General features: G+C 51.3%; 1 protein-coding gene across 1 annotated transcript in view; it reads right to left on the bottom strand.

Annotated features, from left to right (window-relative positions):
* The window catches only part of KDM2B (lysine demethylase 2B), a 134,396-nt gene extending 117,363 nt beyond the window's left edge, over positions 1-17,033 (bottom strand). Inside the window, 4 exon segments of the mRNA XM_056821794.1 lie at positions 5,897-5,943; positions 12,086-12,164; positions 15,369-15,513; positions 16,699-17,033. Coding sequence (XP_056677772.1) covers positions 5,897-5,943; positions 12,086-12,164; positions 15,369-15,513; positions 16,699-16,731 — 304 coding nt within the window. The 5' untranslated portion in view covers positions 16,732-17,033.
* Positions 17,034-17,428: the final 395 nt, after the last annotated feature.

The following is a 17,428-nucleotide window of genomic DNA, read 5'->3' on the forward strand; positions in this document are numbered from 1 at the left end:
TTTGGTTAGCATTGGAGCAACACTGCTGGCTTTGGAATCAGTTTAAAGACCTGGATGCAAATCAAGCAGCCTGTGTGACCTTGGGCAAGTTACTTAGGGTCTCTGGACCTCAGTTTCCTCCTTTGTAAAATGAGGAAACTAGACTATTTGGGTCCCTGAGGTCCCGAGCTCTAAAGTCTGCCTGTAGGTGAGGAATTCTTTAGGCTTCTGTTCTCTCCTCTGAAAAATGAGGCAGTTGGACTAAATGGTGTCTGAGAGCCTGTGATCCATGACCCATTTTATAGAGTAAGAAAAGTACAGTTCAAAGGAGGGCTGACTTGCACTCCCTCCGGCTGCCTGGCTGAAGACAGAGCAAAGCCTTTACTTCTCACAGGACCAGTGCTAAGTACTAGGGGGACAAAGAAAAACACAAAATACAGCACAATGAGCCAAAGGTCTTGGGTTCAAATTTACTGCTGATATTTGCTATTTATGTGACTGTTGGCAAAAAATGAATTTGCCCAGGACTCGGTTTCCTCCACTGTAAAATGGGGGATGGGAGAGTTAGGCTGAGGGGTATTCAAGATCCTTTTATCTAATTCTCTGCCTCAAAGCCAGGTCAGCCCCCTCCACTCCATTTACTGCCTCCAAAAACATTTCTAGCTCCAAAGTCCAATGGTTCCCAACCACATGTGGAACCTGAGGCTAAATTCCAGGACCCTGCTAGGTCAGGAAACCCCTCCCCCTTTCCTTTCTGGGAAATACAAACCTAATTTCAGAAGGCTGCTGTAAAATCAGTGAAAGCCACTGGAGGAAGAGAAGGAAGAAAGGGAGAGAGAGAAGGAAAGTAGGAGAAAGGGAAGGAAAAAAGGAAGGAAGGAAAGAAGGGAGGGAGAGAAGCAAGGAGGGAGGAAAGGAAGGAAAGGGAAGGAGTGAGAAAGAAAGAAAAAAGGAAGAGACTGAGGGAGAGAAGGAAGGATGGAGGAAAGGAGAAGGAAAGGGAAATAAAAAAAGGAAGAGAAGGAAGGAGAAAGGAAAAAGGAAGAGAAAGAAGGAAAGAGGAAAGGAGAGGGAAGGAGTGAGAAAGAGAAGTAAAAAGGGAAGGAAGAGAGGAAGGGAGAGAAGGAAGGAGAGGAAAGAAAGGGAAAGTGAAAAAAGGAAGGAAGAGAAAGAAGAAAGGAAAGGAAGGAGAGGGAAGGAGGGAGAAAGAAGGGAGAAAAAGAAGGAAGAGAGGGAGGGAGAAAAGGAAAGAGGAAAGGAATGAGAGGAAAAGAAAAACAAAAAAGGAAAAGAAGGAAGGAAGCAGAGGGAAGGAGAAAGAGAAGGAAGAGAGGGAGGGAGGAAGAGGAGAGGAAAGGAAGGGAAAAGGGAAAGAAGGAGAGGGAAGAAGGGAGAAAGAGAGGGGGAAAAGAAGGAAGAGAGAGGGAGAGAAGGAAGGAGAGAGAAAGGGAAGGGAAAAGGGAAGAAAAGAGAGGAGAAAAGGAAGAAAGAACAGATGGGAAATTGAGAACAAATCTAAATAACAATTTACCGAAAGGCTACACTAGAGGGGGATAATTCACCTTCCAGAGAAACAAAGAAAAGGATTCCCACCTTCCTGAGCTCTCCCAAAGGAAGCCAGTCTACCCAAAGCTTTGGCAACCCAGCAGCAAGAGGGCCAGGGGTCAAAGGGCAGGGGAGCTGACCCTGCCCCCCTTCCTCCAGCAGGATAGCCCCAGGAAAGGAAGAGAAAACATTTCAGAGAAGTAGGTCAATAGGGAAATCCCAACTAATTAACACCTAACTTTCTAGTTAACAGCTCCTGGAAATTCTGAAACTCAGCAAGGGGGCCCCCCATCAGGCCACTCTGGGGGAGAGATTTCCAGAAACCAGCTATATTTCCAGACTCTGGGTTCCTAATCTGCAGGGGTCAGCCCCACCCCCTCCAAGAAAGAGGCATCGATTGGGCCCCCAGGAAAGCCCCTATCACTCTCCCTCCTACCAAAAGAGCCCCAGAGCAGAATGGCAGCAACATACACTTTAAAAAACAAAACAAAACACCAAGAGAGGCAGGAGCTGGGCAATGGGGTTAAGTGACTTGTCCAGGATCACTCAACTAGCAAGAGTCTGAGATCATACTTGAACCCAGATCTCCTGAGTCTAAAGCCTAGTGCGCTAACCACTGTACTACTTGGCTGCCCCCTCAACATACTTCAATTTTCTTTATCTGAGGAGACAGCCCAGTGTATTATGGGTCAGGGAGACAGACCTGGATCCTGGGTTTAAGTCTCACTTGGGAACACATGATGGTTGTGTGACCCTGGGTAAGTCACTTAACCTCTAGGGGCTCTAAGCACCTCTCTTCAGAAAAGCAACTGCAGAGAAGGTTCTCACTGGAAGCTGCCTCCATCGATGAAATCAGAAATCAAGTTTAAAAAGATGTTATTCTTCCTGCTCCCCCCTTTGCAGAAGTGGTTAACTATGTTTTTACAATACTGAAAAGTGATTTCCCATCACTGCTAGGTTGCTTGGTTTTGTTCCACTGGCTTTTTTCCTCTTCCTTTTAAAATATTTCCTATAGGGGGCAGCTGGATAGCTCAGTGGATTGAGAGCCAGGAACTCCTGGGTTCCAATCTGGCCTCAGTCACTTCCCAGCTGTGTGACCCTGGAAAAGTCACTTGACCCCCATTGCCTAGCCCTTAATACTCTTCTGCCTTGGAACCAATACACAGTATTGACTCCAAGACGGAAGGTGAGGGATTAAATAAATGAATGAATGAATGAATAAAATATTTCTTATAGGCTCAGCTAGGTAGCAGAGTCTCCTTTCTGACCTGCCCAGGCTCAGGACACTTTAGCCCTTCTCACCGTCCAGCTGTAGTGCAGCAGTCTGTTCCCCACATCCATCACCCCATGTTATGGCTGCTAGGCTTGCCCTTCTCCCCTCCATCTCTGGGCAGCTCCTCTGGGGAGGTCTTTCCACATCGCCTTCCTTGGCTCCCTTCTACCTCCTTGAGATTTTGGCGTCCCTGGTAAGTGTCTGCTTCTGGACAAGTCCTCAACCCCCTCCAGAGCCAACCCTCGATGCCAAGGACTGATCTGGCTTTTTCTTTGTCTCTGCTGGGCTTAGCCCAGTGCCTGACACTCCATCCGGGTTAAATAAACACTTGTTGACGGATTGATTGCTGAACTGAAAATTCCATGTAATTACAAAAATATTTATCATGGCTCTTTTTGGAACTGGAAACACCTGTTGGGGGATGGCTAAAACAACCATGATTCGGGAACATCATAGTGAGGGGGAGCTAGGTGGGACGGTGGAGAAAGTCCAAAGGACCTGGGTTCAAATCTGATCTCAGATACTTCCTCGCCGGATGACCCTGGGCAAGTCACTTTACCTCCAATGCCCAGCCCTGGCCACTCTTCCATCTCAGATTGATACGAAGACAGAAGGTAAGGGTTGGGGTTTTTTGGCCACAAGAAATGACTGAGAGGACAATTTCAGAGAAAACTGGGAAAATCTCTAGCTCATGATGCTGGAAGTGAGTAGAAAGATGAGGGAGCCACGATCCATGGCTCTAGAAAGACAAAGTCGCAACATGATGCCCCTCTCCAATGGAAGAAGTGACGCACACAAAATCCAGAATGAGTTGAGCCACGTTTGGCCACAGTCAAGGTGAGAATTTGGTGGAAGGGTTTAGTTCATCTTTTTTTGTTTTTTCATTGTTCAATTAGGAGACATGATGAGGGCCGGAAATAAATGCTTAAATAGATAAATAACATTTTAAAAGGAAATTTCATTTTCATTCTCCTTCCCTTCCAAAGCCATACCTGGAACTAAACAGCTCCTTCCCCCTCCACCATCCCACATGACACACTGGTCCTTGCCACCACAACTCAAACAATCACATCAATCACAACTCAAAATTAAAATCCATTAATTGGACTGAGAGCCAGCCTAGAGACGGAAGGTCCTGGGTTCAAATGTGGCCTCAGACACTTCCCAGTTGTGTGACCCTGGGCAAGTCACTTCTCCCCCATTGCCTAACCCTTACTGCTCTTCTGCCTTGAAGCCAATACACAGTATTGACTCTAAGACAGAAGGTACGGGTTTAAAAAAATTTTTTTAATTAAAAAAATAAAATCAATTAATTGATTAATTAGGAAATCTCCTCCAAGAAGTCTTCTCTAATCAACCTAGACCTGCCCACCACTGTATACAGGTATCCCTCTCACACTGTGAGGATTAGGGGCACAGCACCTCGATATGATCTGGAAAATACAAATACAATTTTTTGGCCCTCCTTTGCAACAGGGAAGACGCTGGAATTTTTTCTTCTTCTTTCTCTAAAATCTGGATTAAGTCAGGGTTAAGAGAGCTCTACATTTACAGGCTTTGCGTGTCCGCTACTGGCTTTCCTATTCTTTTCACAAACTTTAACCCCAAAATTATGTATATTTATGGTATTAAAAGATAAAATCTGTTGACATCATATAATAGACTTTTCTGTGTTTCTGAATTTCAAAGCTTGTCCTGTGTCATCTGTGGTTTCCGCAAAACTCCCCCCAGATCCCCATTTAATCTCTTATGCCAACCCGCAATATGTGGAAACCGCAGTGAGGAGAGTCACAACCTGGAAGGGATATCTGAATACAGCACACAAACTCCCAATTGCTTCGGAGTCTTTGGAATAGTCTTCTATAATCTGCAAACTGATTCTTCTTGACACACTCGTCCACCCGGGTCACCTCTGTCCACCCATCCTCCCTTTCTGATGGGCCATTCACTTCTGGCTGGCAAGAGACAATTATTTTTTTTAAACCCTCACCTTCCATCTTAGAATCAATACTGTGTATTGGTTCTAAGGCAGAAGAGCCAGTTAGGGCTAGGCAATAGGGGTTAAGTGACTTGCCCAGGGTCACACAGCTGGGAAATATCTACAGTCAATATGCCATTCTTTTTTTTTTTTAAACCCTCACCTTCCATCTTAGAATTAATACTGTGTATGGGTTCTAAGGCAGAAGAATAGTAAGGACTAGGTAACAGGGGTTAAGTGACTTGCCCAGGGTCACACAGCTAGGAAATATCTACAGTCAATATGCCATTCTTTTTTTTTAAACCCTCACCTTCCATCTTAGAATCAATACTGTGTATCGGTTCTAAGGCAGAAGAATAGTAACAGGGGTTAAGTGACTTGCCTAGGGTCACACAGTTAGGAAGTGTCTGAGACCAGATTGGAACTCAGGAGTCTAACTCTCAATCCACTGAGCCAGCCAACATTTTGAGGAAGCTCTAAGAGCCTCCTAGAACCCAGACAAAGGGTACAATTTGGGCAGGAGCTGAATCCATGTCAATGTCCTATTGGGACATACTCCCTGGTCCATTCAGGTAGCATTCAAAGATGAGGAAACTGAGGAAAAGGAAGGATAAGCTCCCTGAAGCTGAAAAGTATGGAGCCTCCATGGAGAAAAGGCCACGTGCCAGGGGCCTGAAGAAACCAGGCACAGCTTGCTCCTAAACCCTAAGACCCAAAGCCCATGAGCTAGGAAGTCCTGGGAAGAGTAGGACAGGAGAACGCGTTTGTAAAGTCCCTGTTCTATGGCTCTCCCAGCCCTGACCCTATTTTAAGGACTTTCCCCCATCTGACGCTTTAGGTTCTAAGATCTCTTCCAAGCCTGAGCCCCTTGGGTCTAGCTCGCACTTCTGTCTTTCGCTCTTCTTCTGCTGGACACTGAAGGCCACCGAAGTCCAAAGCCGAGCACCTAGTTCTGTTTTCCCCGAGGCTGGTGTCCCGGGCCCCCAGAGAAAGACGGAGGCAACATCTTTCATTCCCTTCAGGCTCTTGCTCCCCCACCATTTTTCTCGCTCCCCCTCACCTCCCAGGAGACCCAGGGGCTTTCTCTCCAAGACACCATAAGGAAAAGCCAGGCAACTTACCCACTAGGAGTTTGACGTCTCGAACAGTAAAATCAGGGTCAGGCATCCTGGGGGTGGCAAAAGATACCAGGTAAGGAGACCGAGTTAACAGGGCCCAGGGATTTCAGATGGGCTAGCAGGAACCCCAATGCCCTCTAACTCCAGCTCACAGATGAAAGGAAGCCCCCCATGTGGTCGGTCACCCAAGGCAATTGATTCCACTTGGAGACAGACAGTTCTCATTGAAAGGAAGTTCTTCCCAACATGGAGCCTAAATGGGGCTCCTGGCAATTTCCACCCATTCCTTCTGGAAATACCCCTTCAGATTCTCCACTCAACAGTTCTTTATGGCCCGGCCCGAGGTCTTACACAATCACAGACTAGTCCAGAGCCTGCCAGGGTGCCAGCAACCAGATAAAAATGTGAATGTTTTTTTAACCCTTCACCTTCCATCTTGGAGTCAATACTTGGTATTGGTTCCAGGGCAGAAGAGAGGTAAGGACTAGACAATAGGGGTTAAGTGACTTGCCCAGGGTCACACAGTTGGGAAGTGTCTGAGGCCAGATTTGAACCCAGGACCTCCCATCTCTAGTCCTGGCTCTCCATCTACTGAGCTACCCAGCTGCCCCCTAAAAATGTGGATATTGAACAAAATAAACAAAAAAATCAAGAAAACCCAAATAATGTTAATATGTGGTTGGCTAAGGACTGGGATACTTATATTAACTTTAATGGTCCTTGTTTCTATTTGAGTTTGACACCAGGACCTAGTCTAACTCCCTCAGTTTTCAAATAGGGAAATAGAGACCCATGTAGAAGATGGCATGATTTGCCCAAAGGTCACACAAGGGGTTAGGACTGCAGCTCAGGTCATAAGATTTGATGCTAGAAAAGGCTTCAGAAGCCATCTTTTCTAATGCACTCATTTTACAGATGGGGAAACTGAGGCCCAGCAAGGCGAGGGACTTGCCCAAGATCACGGTGGTAGGAAGAGCCCCAGCCATATTTCAAACCTCGGGGCTAACTACAGATCAGCAAGCACTATACTATGTTTCCTACCTCCTTCCCCAAGCCTTCTCTAGGCTTAAAACCTCTAAGACCTCCAGCTTCTCCTCCTTCCTACACAGGAAACTTCACCACGCTGGCTGCCCTCCTCTGGATAATCTCCAGTTGTCAACATCCCTCCTGAACTGGGAGGACCCCCACAACTGAACACAGTATTCCAGATGGGGTCTAACCCGGGTGCAAGTACAGAACTAGGCAATGGGGGGTCAAGTGACTTGCCCAGGGTCACGGAGCTGGGAAGTGTCTGAGGTCATATTTGAACCCAGGACCTCCCATCTCTAGGCCTGACTCTCCATCCACTGAGCTACCCAGCTGTCCCCCTGAAGAGTGCTTATAGATTTCCCACCCTGCCCCACAGCTAAAAAAGGAGAGGGCAGGAATCACAGCATAGATCTAGGGCAACAGTTTTGAAATCTTTGGGTCTCAAGACACTCTTAGATAGCCTTAAAAATTATTAGTGCCCTCCCAAAGAGCTTCTGCTTCTGCAGGTTACATCTACCCATATTTACCATAGGAGAACAGAAAACATCTTATTCTAATGCAGAGTTTTGACTTCAAAGACCTCTGAAAAGGTTTGGACTTTAAGAATGGAGGATCTAGATGGTGGAAGGGTACTTGGAATGACTGGCTGTTCCTCACACCTGATACTCCATCTCCCACCTCGGTATCTTTGCATCAGCTATTCCCTCTACCTAGAATATTCTCACTACTCACCTCTACTTAGAATTCCTTGTTTCCTTTAAGATTGCAGGGGAATCCTTTAGATTGTAACCTTCTTGAGGACAGAGACTGTCTTTTGCCTCTTTGGGCAAAGCTTAGCATGGTGTTTGGCACATAATGGGCATTTAATAAATGCTTACTGAACCACTTTTTTCTTTTAAACATTTACCTTCTAGGGGGCAGCTGGGTAGCTCAGTGGACTGAGAGCCAGGCCTAGAGATGGGAGGTCCTGGGTTCAAATCTGACCTCAGATACTTCCTAGCTGGGTGACCCTGGGCAAGTCACTTGACCTCCATTGCCTAGCTCTTTCCACTCTTCTGCCTTGGAACCAATACACAGTATTAGTTAAAAAAAAAAAAACATTTACCTTCTGTCTTAGAATCAATACTAAGTATCAGTTCCAAGGCAAGAGAGAGGTAAGGGCAAGACAAAGGGGGTTAAGTGACTTGCCCAGGGCCACACCACCAGAAAGTATCTAAGGCCCTATGTTGAACTTAAGTCTGACTCTCTATCCACTGAGTCACCTAACTGCCCCTATTTGAACAAAATCTTAAAAGGGGCCTTTGTCATTCACCTTTTGACTCTCTCCCAGGTTTTACTGTATCTTCTATAGTTTGCACTTTGGCAGTATATGTTGTCTCTCCTTCAAATGTAAGCTGTGTAACTTTTGACTTTGTATCCTCATCACTAAGACCAGTGCCTGGCACACAGTAAGCTTGTTGACTGAGTCACTGCCTGAAGCAACACAGGATCACAGGCAGAGCTGTACTGGGGACAAAGAGCTCTTGGGGATCCAGACCTTTCACACATAGTTCTCCCTCTAGGACGTCCTCTCCTAACTCCCATTCCCTACCCTAATTCCCACTGGACCCCTCCAGGGAACCTGAGAGATTATGGGGGAGAGAGGGGAGGTTGCAGATCTTCAAAGGGTTTTGCCTTCGTTATCCATAATGGTTGTGGCAGTTATTAATCAGGGGGCTACAAGGACAGGCTCTGTGATCTCACTGGCATAGGAATTTCCAAATAAGGAAACTCCCTCTATTGATGCAGATTATTGCCATTTAGGCAACTTGTCCCACATTAACTAGAAATGACTGGCTCTCTGGGGGGAATATATGTAGGACATACTTTTATGATCGATCTGCATCATTAGTGCTGCTTCCATCACCTTCTTGAGTCTGGCTGCTCCAAACAATAATAATTCTTTTGAAAAAAACTATGAATTAATAATGCTGCAGCTGACTTAGAATTAACTGACAGAATTCAGAGGCTGGACAGAAGAGATCTGAATGATGGCATAGGAATCTCCTCCCTCTGTTCCCTCCCCAAGGGCAGAAACCAGTTCTTCCAGCCTCCACTTTCCCAGCCCAGCCATCCAGCTGCTCTTACCTCCCCTCCCTCTCTCTTTCTGGGTTTTGACAGATCTCAACGTGAAAGAATGTAAACAGGGGGGGAAGAGGAAGCAAGGCCAGCAAAGGAGATAGGAACCCAAGCCCCCTAGCAAACAACCCTAGAGAGAGAAAGGTAAAGCCAGAATCCACAGAGGAGGGGTAAGGAGGATCCATGGGGCCTTCTAGGACTCTGATCTCAGCTTCTGTCCCTCTCTCAGCTACCCAATGGAGAATGAGGCTTCCTGGGACTCTGGATCTCAGCTTCTGTCCCTCTCTCAGCTACCCAATGGAGAATGAGGCTTCCTGGGACTCTGATCTCAGCTTCTGTCCCTCTCTCAGCTACCCAATGGAGAATGAGGCTTCCTGGGACTCTGATCTCAGCTTCTGTCCCTCTCTCAGCTACCCAATGGAGAATGAGGCTTCCTGGGACTCTGATCTCAGCTTCTGTCCCTCTCTCAGCTACCCAATGGAGAATGAGGCTTCCTGGGACTCTGATCTCAGCTTCTGTCCCTCTCTCAGCTACCCAATGGAGAATGAGGCTTCCTGGGACTCTGATCTCAGCTTCTGTCCCTCTCTCAGCTACCCAATGGAGAATGAGGCTTCCTGGGACTCTGATCTCAGCTTCTGTCCCTCTCTCAGCTACCCAATGGAGAATGAGGCTTCCTGGGACTCTGATCTCAGCTTCTGTCCCTCTCTCAGCTACCCAATGGAGAATGAGGCTTCCTGGGACTCTGATCTCAGCTTCTGTCCCTCTCTCAGCTACCCAATGGAGAATGAGGCTTCCTGGGACTCTGGATCTCAGCTTCTGTCCCTCTCTCAGCTACCCAATGGAGAATGAGGCTTCCTGGGACTCTGATCTCAGCTTCTGTCCCTCTCTCAGCTACCCAATGGAGAATGAGGCTTCCTGGGACTCTGATCTCAGCTTCTGTCCCTCTCTCAGCTACCCAATGGAGAATGAGGCTTCCTGGGACTCTGGATCTCAGCTTCTGTCCCTCTCTCAGCTACCCAATGGAGAATGAGGCTTCCTGGGACTCTGATCTCAGCTTCTGTCCCTCTCTCAGCTACCCAATGGAGAATGAGGCTTCCTGGGACTCTGATCTCAGCTTCTGTCCCTCTCTCAGCTACCCAATGGAGAATGAGGCTTCCTGGGACTCTGATCTCAGCTTCTGTCCCTCTCTCAGCTACCCAATGGAGAATGAGGCTTCCTGGGACTCTGATCTCAGCTTCTGTCCCTCTCTCAGCTACCCAATGGAGAATGAGGCTTCCTGGGACTCTGATCTCAGCTTCTGTCCCTCTCTCAGCTACCCAATGGAGAATGAGGCTTCCTGGGACTCTGATCTCAGCTTCTGTCCCTCTCTCAGCTACCCAATGGAGAATGAGGCTTCCTGGGACTCTGATCTCAGCTTCTGTCCCTCTCTCAGCTACCCAATGGAGAATGAGGCTTCCTGGGACTCTGATCTCAGCTTCTGTCCCTCTCTCAGCTACCCAATGGAGAATGAGGCTTCCTGGGACTCTGGATCTCAGCTTCTGTCCCTCTCTCAGCTACCCAATGGAGAATGAGGCTTCCTGGGACTCTGATCTCAGCTTCTGTCCCTCTCTCAGCTACCCAATGGAGAATGAGGCTTCCTGGGACTCTGATCTCAGCTTCTGTCCCTCTCTCAGCTACCCAATGGAGAATGAGGCTTCCTGGGACTCTGGATCTCAGCTTCTGTCCCTCTCTCAGCTACCCAATGGAGAATGAGGCTTCCTGGGACTCTGATCTCAGCTTCTGTCCCTCTCTCAGCTACCCAATGGAGAATGAGGCTTCCTGGGACTCTGATCTCAGCTTCTGTCCCTCTCTCAGCTACCCAATGGAGAATGAGGCTTCCTGGGACTCTGATCTCAGCTTCTGTCCCTCTCTCAGCTACCCAATGGAGAATGAGGCTTCCTGGGACTCTGATCTCAGCTTCTGTCCCTCTCTCAGCTACCCAATGGAGAATGAGGCTTCCTGGGACTCTGATCTCAGCTTCTGTCCCTCTCTCAGCTACCCAATGGAGAATGAGGCTTCCTGGGACTCTGATCTCAGCTTCTGTCCCTCTCTCAGCTACCCAATGGAGAATGAGGCTTCCTGGGACTCTAATCTCAGCTTCTGTCCCTCTCTCTGCTACCCAATGGAGAATGAGGCTTCCTGGGACTCTGATCTCAGCTTCTGTCCCTTTCTCAGCTACCCAGTGGAGAATGAGGCTTCCTGGGACTCTGATCTCAGCTTCTGTCCCTCTCTCAGCTACCCAATGGAGAATGAGGCTTCCTGGGACTCTGATCTCAGCTTCTGTCCCTTTCTCAGCTACCCAATGGAGAATGAGGCTTCCTGGGACTCTGATCTCAGCTTCTGTCCCTCTCTCAGCTACCCAATGGAGAATGAGGCTTCCTGGGACTCTGATCTCAGCTTCTGTCCCTTTCTCAGCTACCCAATGGAGAATGAGGCTTCCTGGGACTCTGATCTCAGCTTCTGTCCCTCTCTCAGCTACCCAATGGAGAATGAGGCTTCCTGGGACTCTGATCTCAGCTTCTGTCCCTCTCTCAGCTACCCAATGGAGAATGAGGCTTCCTGGGACTCTGATCTCAGCTTCTGTCCCTCTCAGCTACCCAATGGAGAATGAGGCTTCCTGGGACTCTGATCTCAGCTTCTGTCCCTTTCTCAGCTACCCAATGGAGAATGAGGCTTCCTGGGACTCTGGATCTCAGCTTCTGTCCTAGGAAGCCTGGTTGTTCGGGGGTTATCTAAAAAGAGCCCCTGGGGGTGCAAAGTCAAACAAACACCAGCTGGGCCAAGTCCTGGTGTAGGAGAGAAAGGACAGGGACACATACAGGAATATAGGAAACAGATTCAAATTAAACAGTACTTAAGAAAATGCTGCTAAAGACCCCTTCTAGGCTGGGGCCAGCGATTCCTCAGAAGGGCCACCCCTCGTTCATTCCCTTCACCCACTGTAAAAAACTGGGCTGCCAGGAAGATGCAGAGGGAGGGAGAAAACATGTAACGACATCAACTTACTTAATTCCTAGTCCATCGGGATTTGGGAAGACCAGAGGCATTCTGAGGGCTTCTCTTTGTACGTACTCAAAGTTGAAATCTGAACATTTGGATTAAAGCAAGTCAATCAATACACAAAGGAATGAATTCCCATTCTGCCATTTACCCCCGTAAGACTCCAGCTGCTGGGTCTACAGCTCTGGGCCTCAGTTTCTTTTTTGGGTCAAAGGAGGCAGTTGGCCCGGATGGCCATCTCTAACCTCTGTACCTCTGCTACAGGCTGTTACCCATGATTAAAATGCACCCTCTGTTCACATCTGCCTCTTATAATCCCTGGATTCCTTCAAGGCAGAATTTATGTGCTATATCCTACAGGAAGCCTTTCCCAATCCCCATAATCCTCAGGGCTCTCTCCTTCCTCCTCATAATTCTCGGTTGACATGTTATATTCCCCCGGAGGATGTAAGTTCCTTGAGAGTAGGGATTATTTTTCATTTTGTATTTGCAGTCCTAGGACCTATCACGGTACCTCATACCCAGTAGACCTTTGAGAAATGCTGCTGGGTAGCACGGCAAATAGATCAGTGGGCCCAGAGGCAGGAAGACCCAAGTTCAAATTCCACCCCGACAAAGTCAATCCACCACTGCCTGCCTCAGTTTTCTCATCTGTAAAATGGGGATAACAATAGCCCTCCTCTCCCAGAGCTGTCGTGAAGTTCCTTCTATATCTAAAACTCATATTTCTAAGAACCTTTTCCAGCTCCCAGATGGATGATAAGCCAAAGCTTGCCTGGCATCAGGTAGGGCAGATGGCAGTTGCCTAAAGAAACAGCCCCAGAGAAGCAGGGCTCAGCCTGCCCCTCTTCCTCAGTCATTCCTAGACCCACTGGTCAGAACTTGTCAATGAAACACCCTGAGGTGGGGGGAGGGGGGGATGGATAGGGGTGTGGAAGGAAGCAGGAGCTCTGGCCAGTATCCGGGGTGGAGCCCTAAACCCAGGCAGGGCCCGAGCGGCACCCTCCCTCGTTCCCTCCCTGCCTGACACCTGGATGGATGGGCAGAATAGGAGAGAGCTTGGAGGAGGGCTCCCATTGTAGCCGAGGAGCTGTGAAGGCCTTATTGTAACTGCCTGCATAGTGAAGGGGAGGGAAGAGAGCCGTTTCCCTGGAAACTCAGTATTTGGTGCCAAAATAACCAGCGAGTTTAGGTACAGTTCTGTTGCACTGACAGTGACGATCTTGCCCGAGCCAGCACATGGTTCCTTCTCCTGGTGGAGTGGAGATGCCTAGTGGGGGGCCCGGAGTTGGAGAAGGGGACCCCAAAGTCTCAGGGAGGTCTCTCAAGAGCCGCAGGTGGGCATCCTGGGCCCCCACCCCACCAGCGATCTGTGGTCTATGTAGTCCAGCCCCAGAGCCCGGCTTCCCCACCCCACCCCACCCCACCCCCATCTTCCAGGAACAGGCTTTGCATTCATTTTCCCTAAAGAACTGGCCCTAAAAGAGCTGAGCAGCAGGACCAAAATGCCCTCCTGGGTGCCCCACACCTGCCTCAGCGCCACTCCTGGGGGAATGGGGGGGGGAAGAGATCAAAGTAGAGAAATAGGGTCCCTCCCCCCGCCCATCCCCACCAGGCAAATGTCAGGGACGGATGAATAAGCCCTTTTCTCTGGTCCAGGGGCCCGGGGTGCAGTGAGATGGAAGAGGTCGGAGCCAAGACTCAGGCCTAGGCCAGGGCCACTCACTGTCTCCCCTCCCCCCAATTCTCCCAAGCCAGGCAGGCTGGAGTCCCTGGGGCAGGGCAGGCCGCCCACAGATCCCCCGGGGCTCCAGAATCCCCAGCCCGACAGAAGTTTAACAACTGAAAGCAGGATCTCAGGGGAAGAAAAGACCCGGGGCAAGTCACTGCCCCGTCAGAAGGTACATTCCTCAGTTCCCCCACCCAACTGGAACTCCCTTCTGAGTCTCCTCCGTCCCCTACAAAAGGAGCCGAATCCACAGAATGCCCCAGCCCCCTCCCCTCCAACGACAGGGCTTCCGCAGGTCCAGAAAGAAATCTCCAAAGAGTTAAGAGATCTCCGGCGCCAGCTAAGGACTCCTCCCCCGCCCCCACACCTCCCCAGGTCAGCCATTCAAAGACCTCCGTCACCAAAGGTGCTAGGAGATCCCTAAATGAAAGCAGGATGGCAGCCCCTCTTCCCACCCCCAAGTTATGGAAAGGAGGGGAAAAGATTCCTCCCAGACCCAAGCTCTTAGGCCCAGCCCCAGGGGCTCAGCACATAAACCCAAGCCCCGAGGCAAAAAGCAGCTCTGCCTTTCCCGGGGCAGCTGGGGAGGCTGAAGGGGGCATAAGTCTAAGCTCCGGCTGGACTGGTTAGTCTTAAGAGAAGAGCCCAAATAAAATGAAATCAAAGGCGTCTGGATAAAAGGAAAAGGCTTTGGGGATGAGCGATCGATCGGGAAAGGAAATGCCAAGAGGATTTAAATTGGGGTGCAAAGTCAGACTCCCCCCAAAAGTGCGCGAGCCCAGCGGGCGGCCTCTGGCTGAGGTAGGTGGCCCGGGCAGGCAGTCCGGGGCCAGCGGGAGGGATATGCAGCTCCTATGCAGGGAGCTGTCCCAGCCCAGGCGACTGGCTCAGGTGCCGAGGCCGCAAAGGAACCCATAAAGCCAGGCTAGCCCTCTCCCACCCTTTTAGGGCCCGGGCCTTCCCATCCCTCCCCTTCCCAGCCCTCCCCTCCCCTGGGAGCTCGAGCTGCCGCTGGGCAAACGGGCAAAGAAGGACGAAGGGAGTTACGGGCCCTGAGAGCGCTCTGGGTAGAAGATGAAGCCAGGATTGCACCAGGCGGTCAGGAAAGCCCGAAGGAGAGTCGCACAGGAGACATAGCCAAGCTAAGCGGACTCGACGGCCTGGGCCAAGGCGCACAGCCCCCTCCCCTCAAGCTTGGACCCTGGACACCAGGCTAAGCGGGTACCAGGGCTCCCCAGGGCCGGGCAGCAGAGAACTGGCCTAGGCCCCACTGGGCTATCTTGCCCTAACCCTGGCCGTCCCCCGGCACCCTTCCCCCAGCCCACACTCTCCCCCCTCCCCCCCATGGCTCAGCCTCATTTCGTCACCGGATCCCCTGGAATGGGGGACAGGAGCGCGAAATACAAACCAGCCACAGCTTTCCCAACCAGCCACAGCTTTCCCACGTGCGCGCACCGCACCGCTGCCCGGGCTGGCCTGAGCTGCTCGCCTGGCCCGGGGTGCTAAGCGAAGGAAGAGGGCAGCGTGAAGAGGAGGGACACGGCACTGGGCAAGACTCACCTTTCCCGTCCATGACGCGGACGAAGTTCCCCTGGTAGTGGTGGCTGCGGAGTTTCTCCTCCAGGCTGAAACCCCTGACACTCACGATCTCTTCCACGTCCGAAGAGTCCTCGTTCTCGTCATATCCCTGACGGTTGATAGAGCGCTGCGGGGACCCAAGCCAGAGACCCCGCGGGCGTTACTGCGGGGGGTGGGGGGGGGGACACGGAGGGTGTCCCCTGGGGCAGCCACCCGTCCCACCACAGAACAGGTGCAGGCACAGGGCAGGCACACATCCACCCCCACGGCTGACCCCCTTCCCCAGAACACAGGCCAAGGCACCTTCACAATCGGGGCACGGGCTGGAGGGGGGGTCCTCGACCCTCTCCCAGTCATACTGGGCAAGCTGGACCACAGCTACTCCCTCTTGTCTTTGCCGGATAATCGAGGGCGGAGGGGCACCCTCCCAGTTGTGGTGCCAGGCCCCCATACCTACTATTTTGGGGGTACCCCCAACTCTAATTATCACCCCCCCCAGCGGAAGTTACTGGTCAAAACCGGGCTTATGGAAACTAAGAGGGGCTCTAGGCAAGATAAAGCCAGGCTCCGGGGAGGCTGGGGGACGCCGGGAAGGGGGATCGTAGCGGGGGCTGGTCTGTTCCGGGAGGGGGGGAAGGGGGGAGTAGGCCCCGAGAGCTTGCTATGCCTGGCCGGGGAGCAGCGGGTGGCAGTAGCTGGCGCTGGACACGGGTGGGAGAAAGGGAGATCTGGGTAGTGAGAGAAGCGAGGTGCCCCCACGGGCCTGCTGCACATAGAGCACGGTCGGAGAATGGGGGGTGTCCTGGACCAGGAGAAAGGTGGCTGGCCGCTCACAAAGCTCCCACTGGAGACCCCAAACGCACCAGCAGCGGCAGCTGCCTCCATCCGCTGCTCATCCCCCCTCCAACACACACACACACACACACACACACACACACACACACACACGCGGCGTGGAGGAACAGCCCCCACCCCTTTGCCCACATCTCCAGCTCTACAACCCTCCCACACCCCCCCCCATCACCACCACGCTGGCGAGTCCTAATCCCCGGCGATCGCCCCCCACATCCCGCTCCCACTCAGGCAGCCCCCTCCCCCTAGGCGCCCCCCCACACCTAAGTGTGTCTGAGCTGGGGGGCCAAGAGTAAACTGCCTGCTTCCTTTTGCATGCAATTTATTATTTCTTTTCCGGTCCTCTTGAACACACGGAAAGGAAAGAGAACGCAGGGGAGGAGAGAGGGGAGGAGGAGGAGGAAAAATTAGAGATCTATAATATACAGACACAGATTAAAAAAAAAAACCAGCTACACACCAATCTTCGTCCAGAGCCTTTCTCTGCCTCCATTTTTTTTGGGAGAGTTCACCAATTAATTGGCAACACTCCTGCCCCCTGCATTTTGGCCCCGAGGGGGAAGGAAGAATGACCGAAGGAACAAAACAAAAACAGAATCTGAAAGAAAAAGAAGCCGAAAAAAAAAGCCCCAGCCGAGGTCTACAAAGTTTTTTGCACCAACACTTTGGGGAGATCCGTTTTGCAAAGTCCTAGGAAACCATTTTCACTGGGGAGGGGGGGGGAGGAGGAGGAGGGCGGCGACGTCATAATCCCCGGAACGTAAACATTGTTGCCGATCGCGTTCGGAGCTGGGAGGCTCGGCCGGGAAGGGCGGGGGCGGGGGCAGGGAGCAGGAGGGGGGTGAGAATTCGGCCGGGCGGGGGCGGAGGCTGCAGCGGGAGAGAGAGCCCGGAATGCACCGGGCGGGCGGGCGCAGCTACTGGCTTCCCATTGCTGGGTTTGGTGGTCGGGTCACGAGTGTGCAGCAGGCAACACGCCTGCGCCGCCGCCGAGGGCTGCGGGGACTTCTGAGGGTGCAGTTGGCCCCTGGGTTGCTGCAACCGGAGGGGGGGGCGGGAGGGGAAGGGAGGGGCAGACTGCCGAAGCACCCCCTACCTCGGAGCCCTGGAGCCTCCCCTTCCCTGCTGCATCCTTTCCCCTCCCTGCTGCATCCCTCCCCCCTCCCTCCAACATCTATCCATCCCATCTC

Source organism: Monodelphis domestica, chromosome 3 (genome assembly GCF_027887165.1).
Source record: "Monodelphis domestica isolate mMonDom1 chromosome 3, mMonDom1.pri, whole genome shotgun sequence".
Taxonomy (NCBI): Eukaryota; Metazoa; Chordata; class Mammalia; order Didelphimorphia; family Didelphidae; genus Monodelphis; species Monodelphis domestica.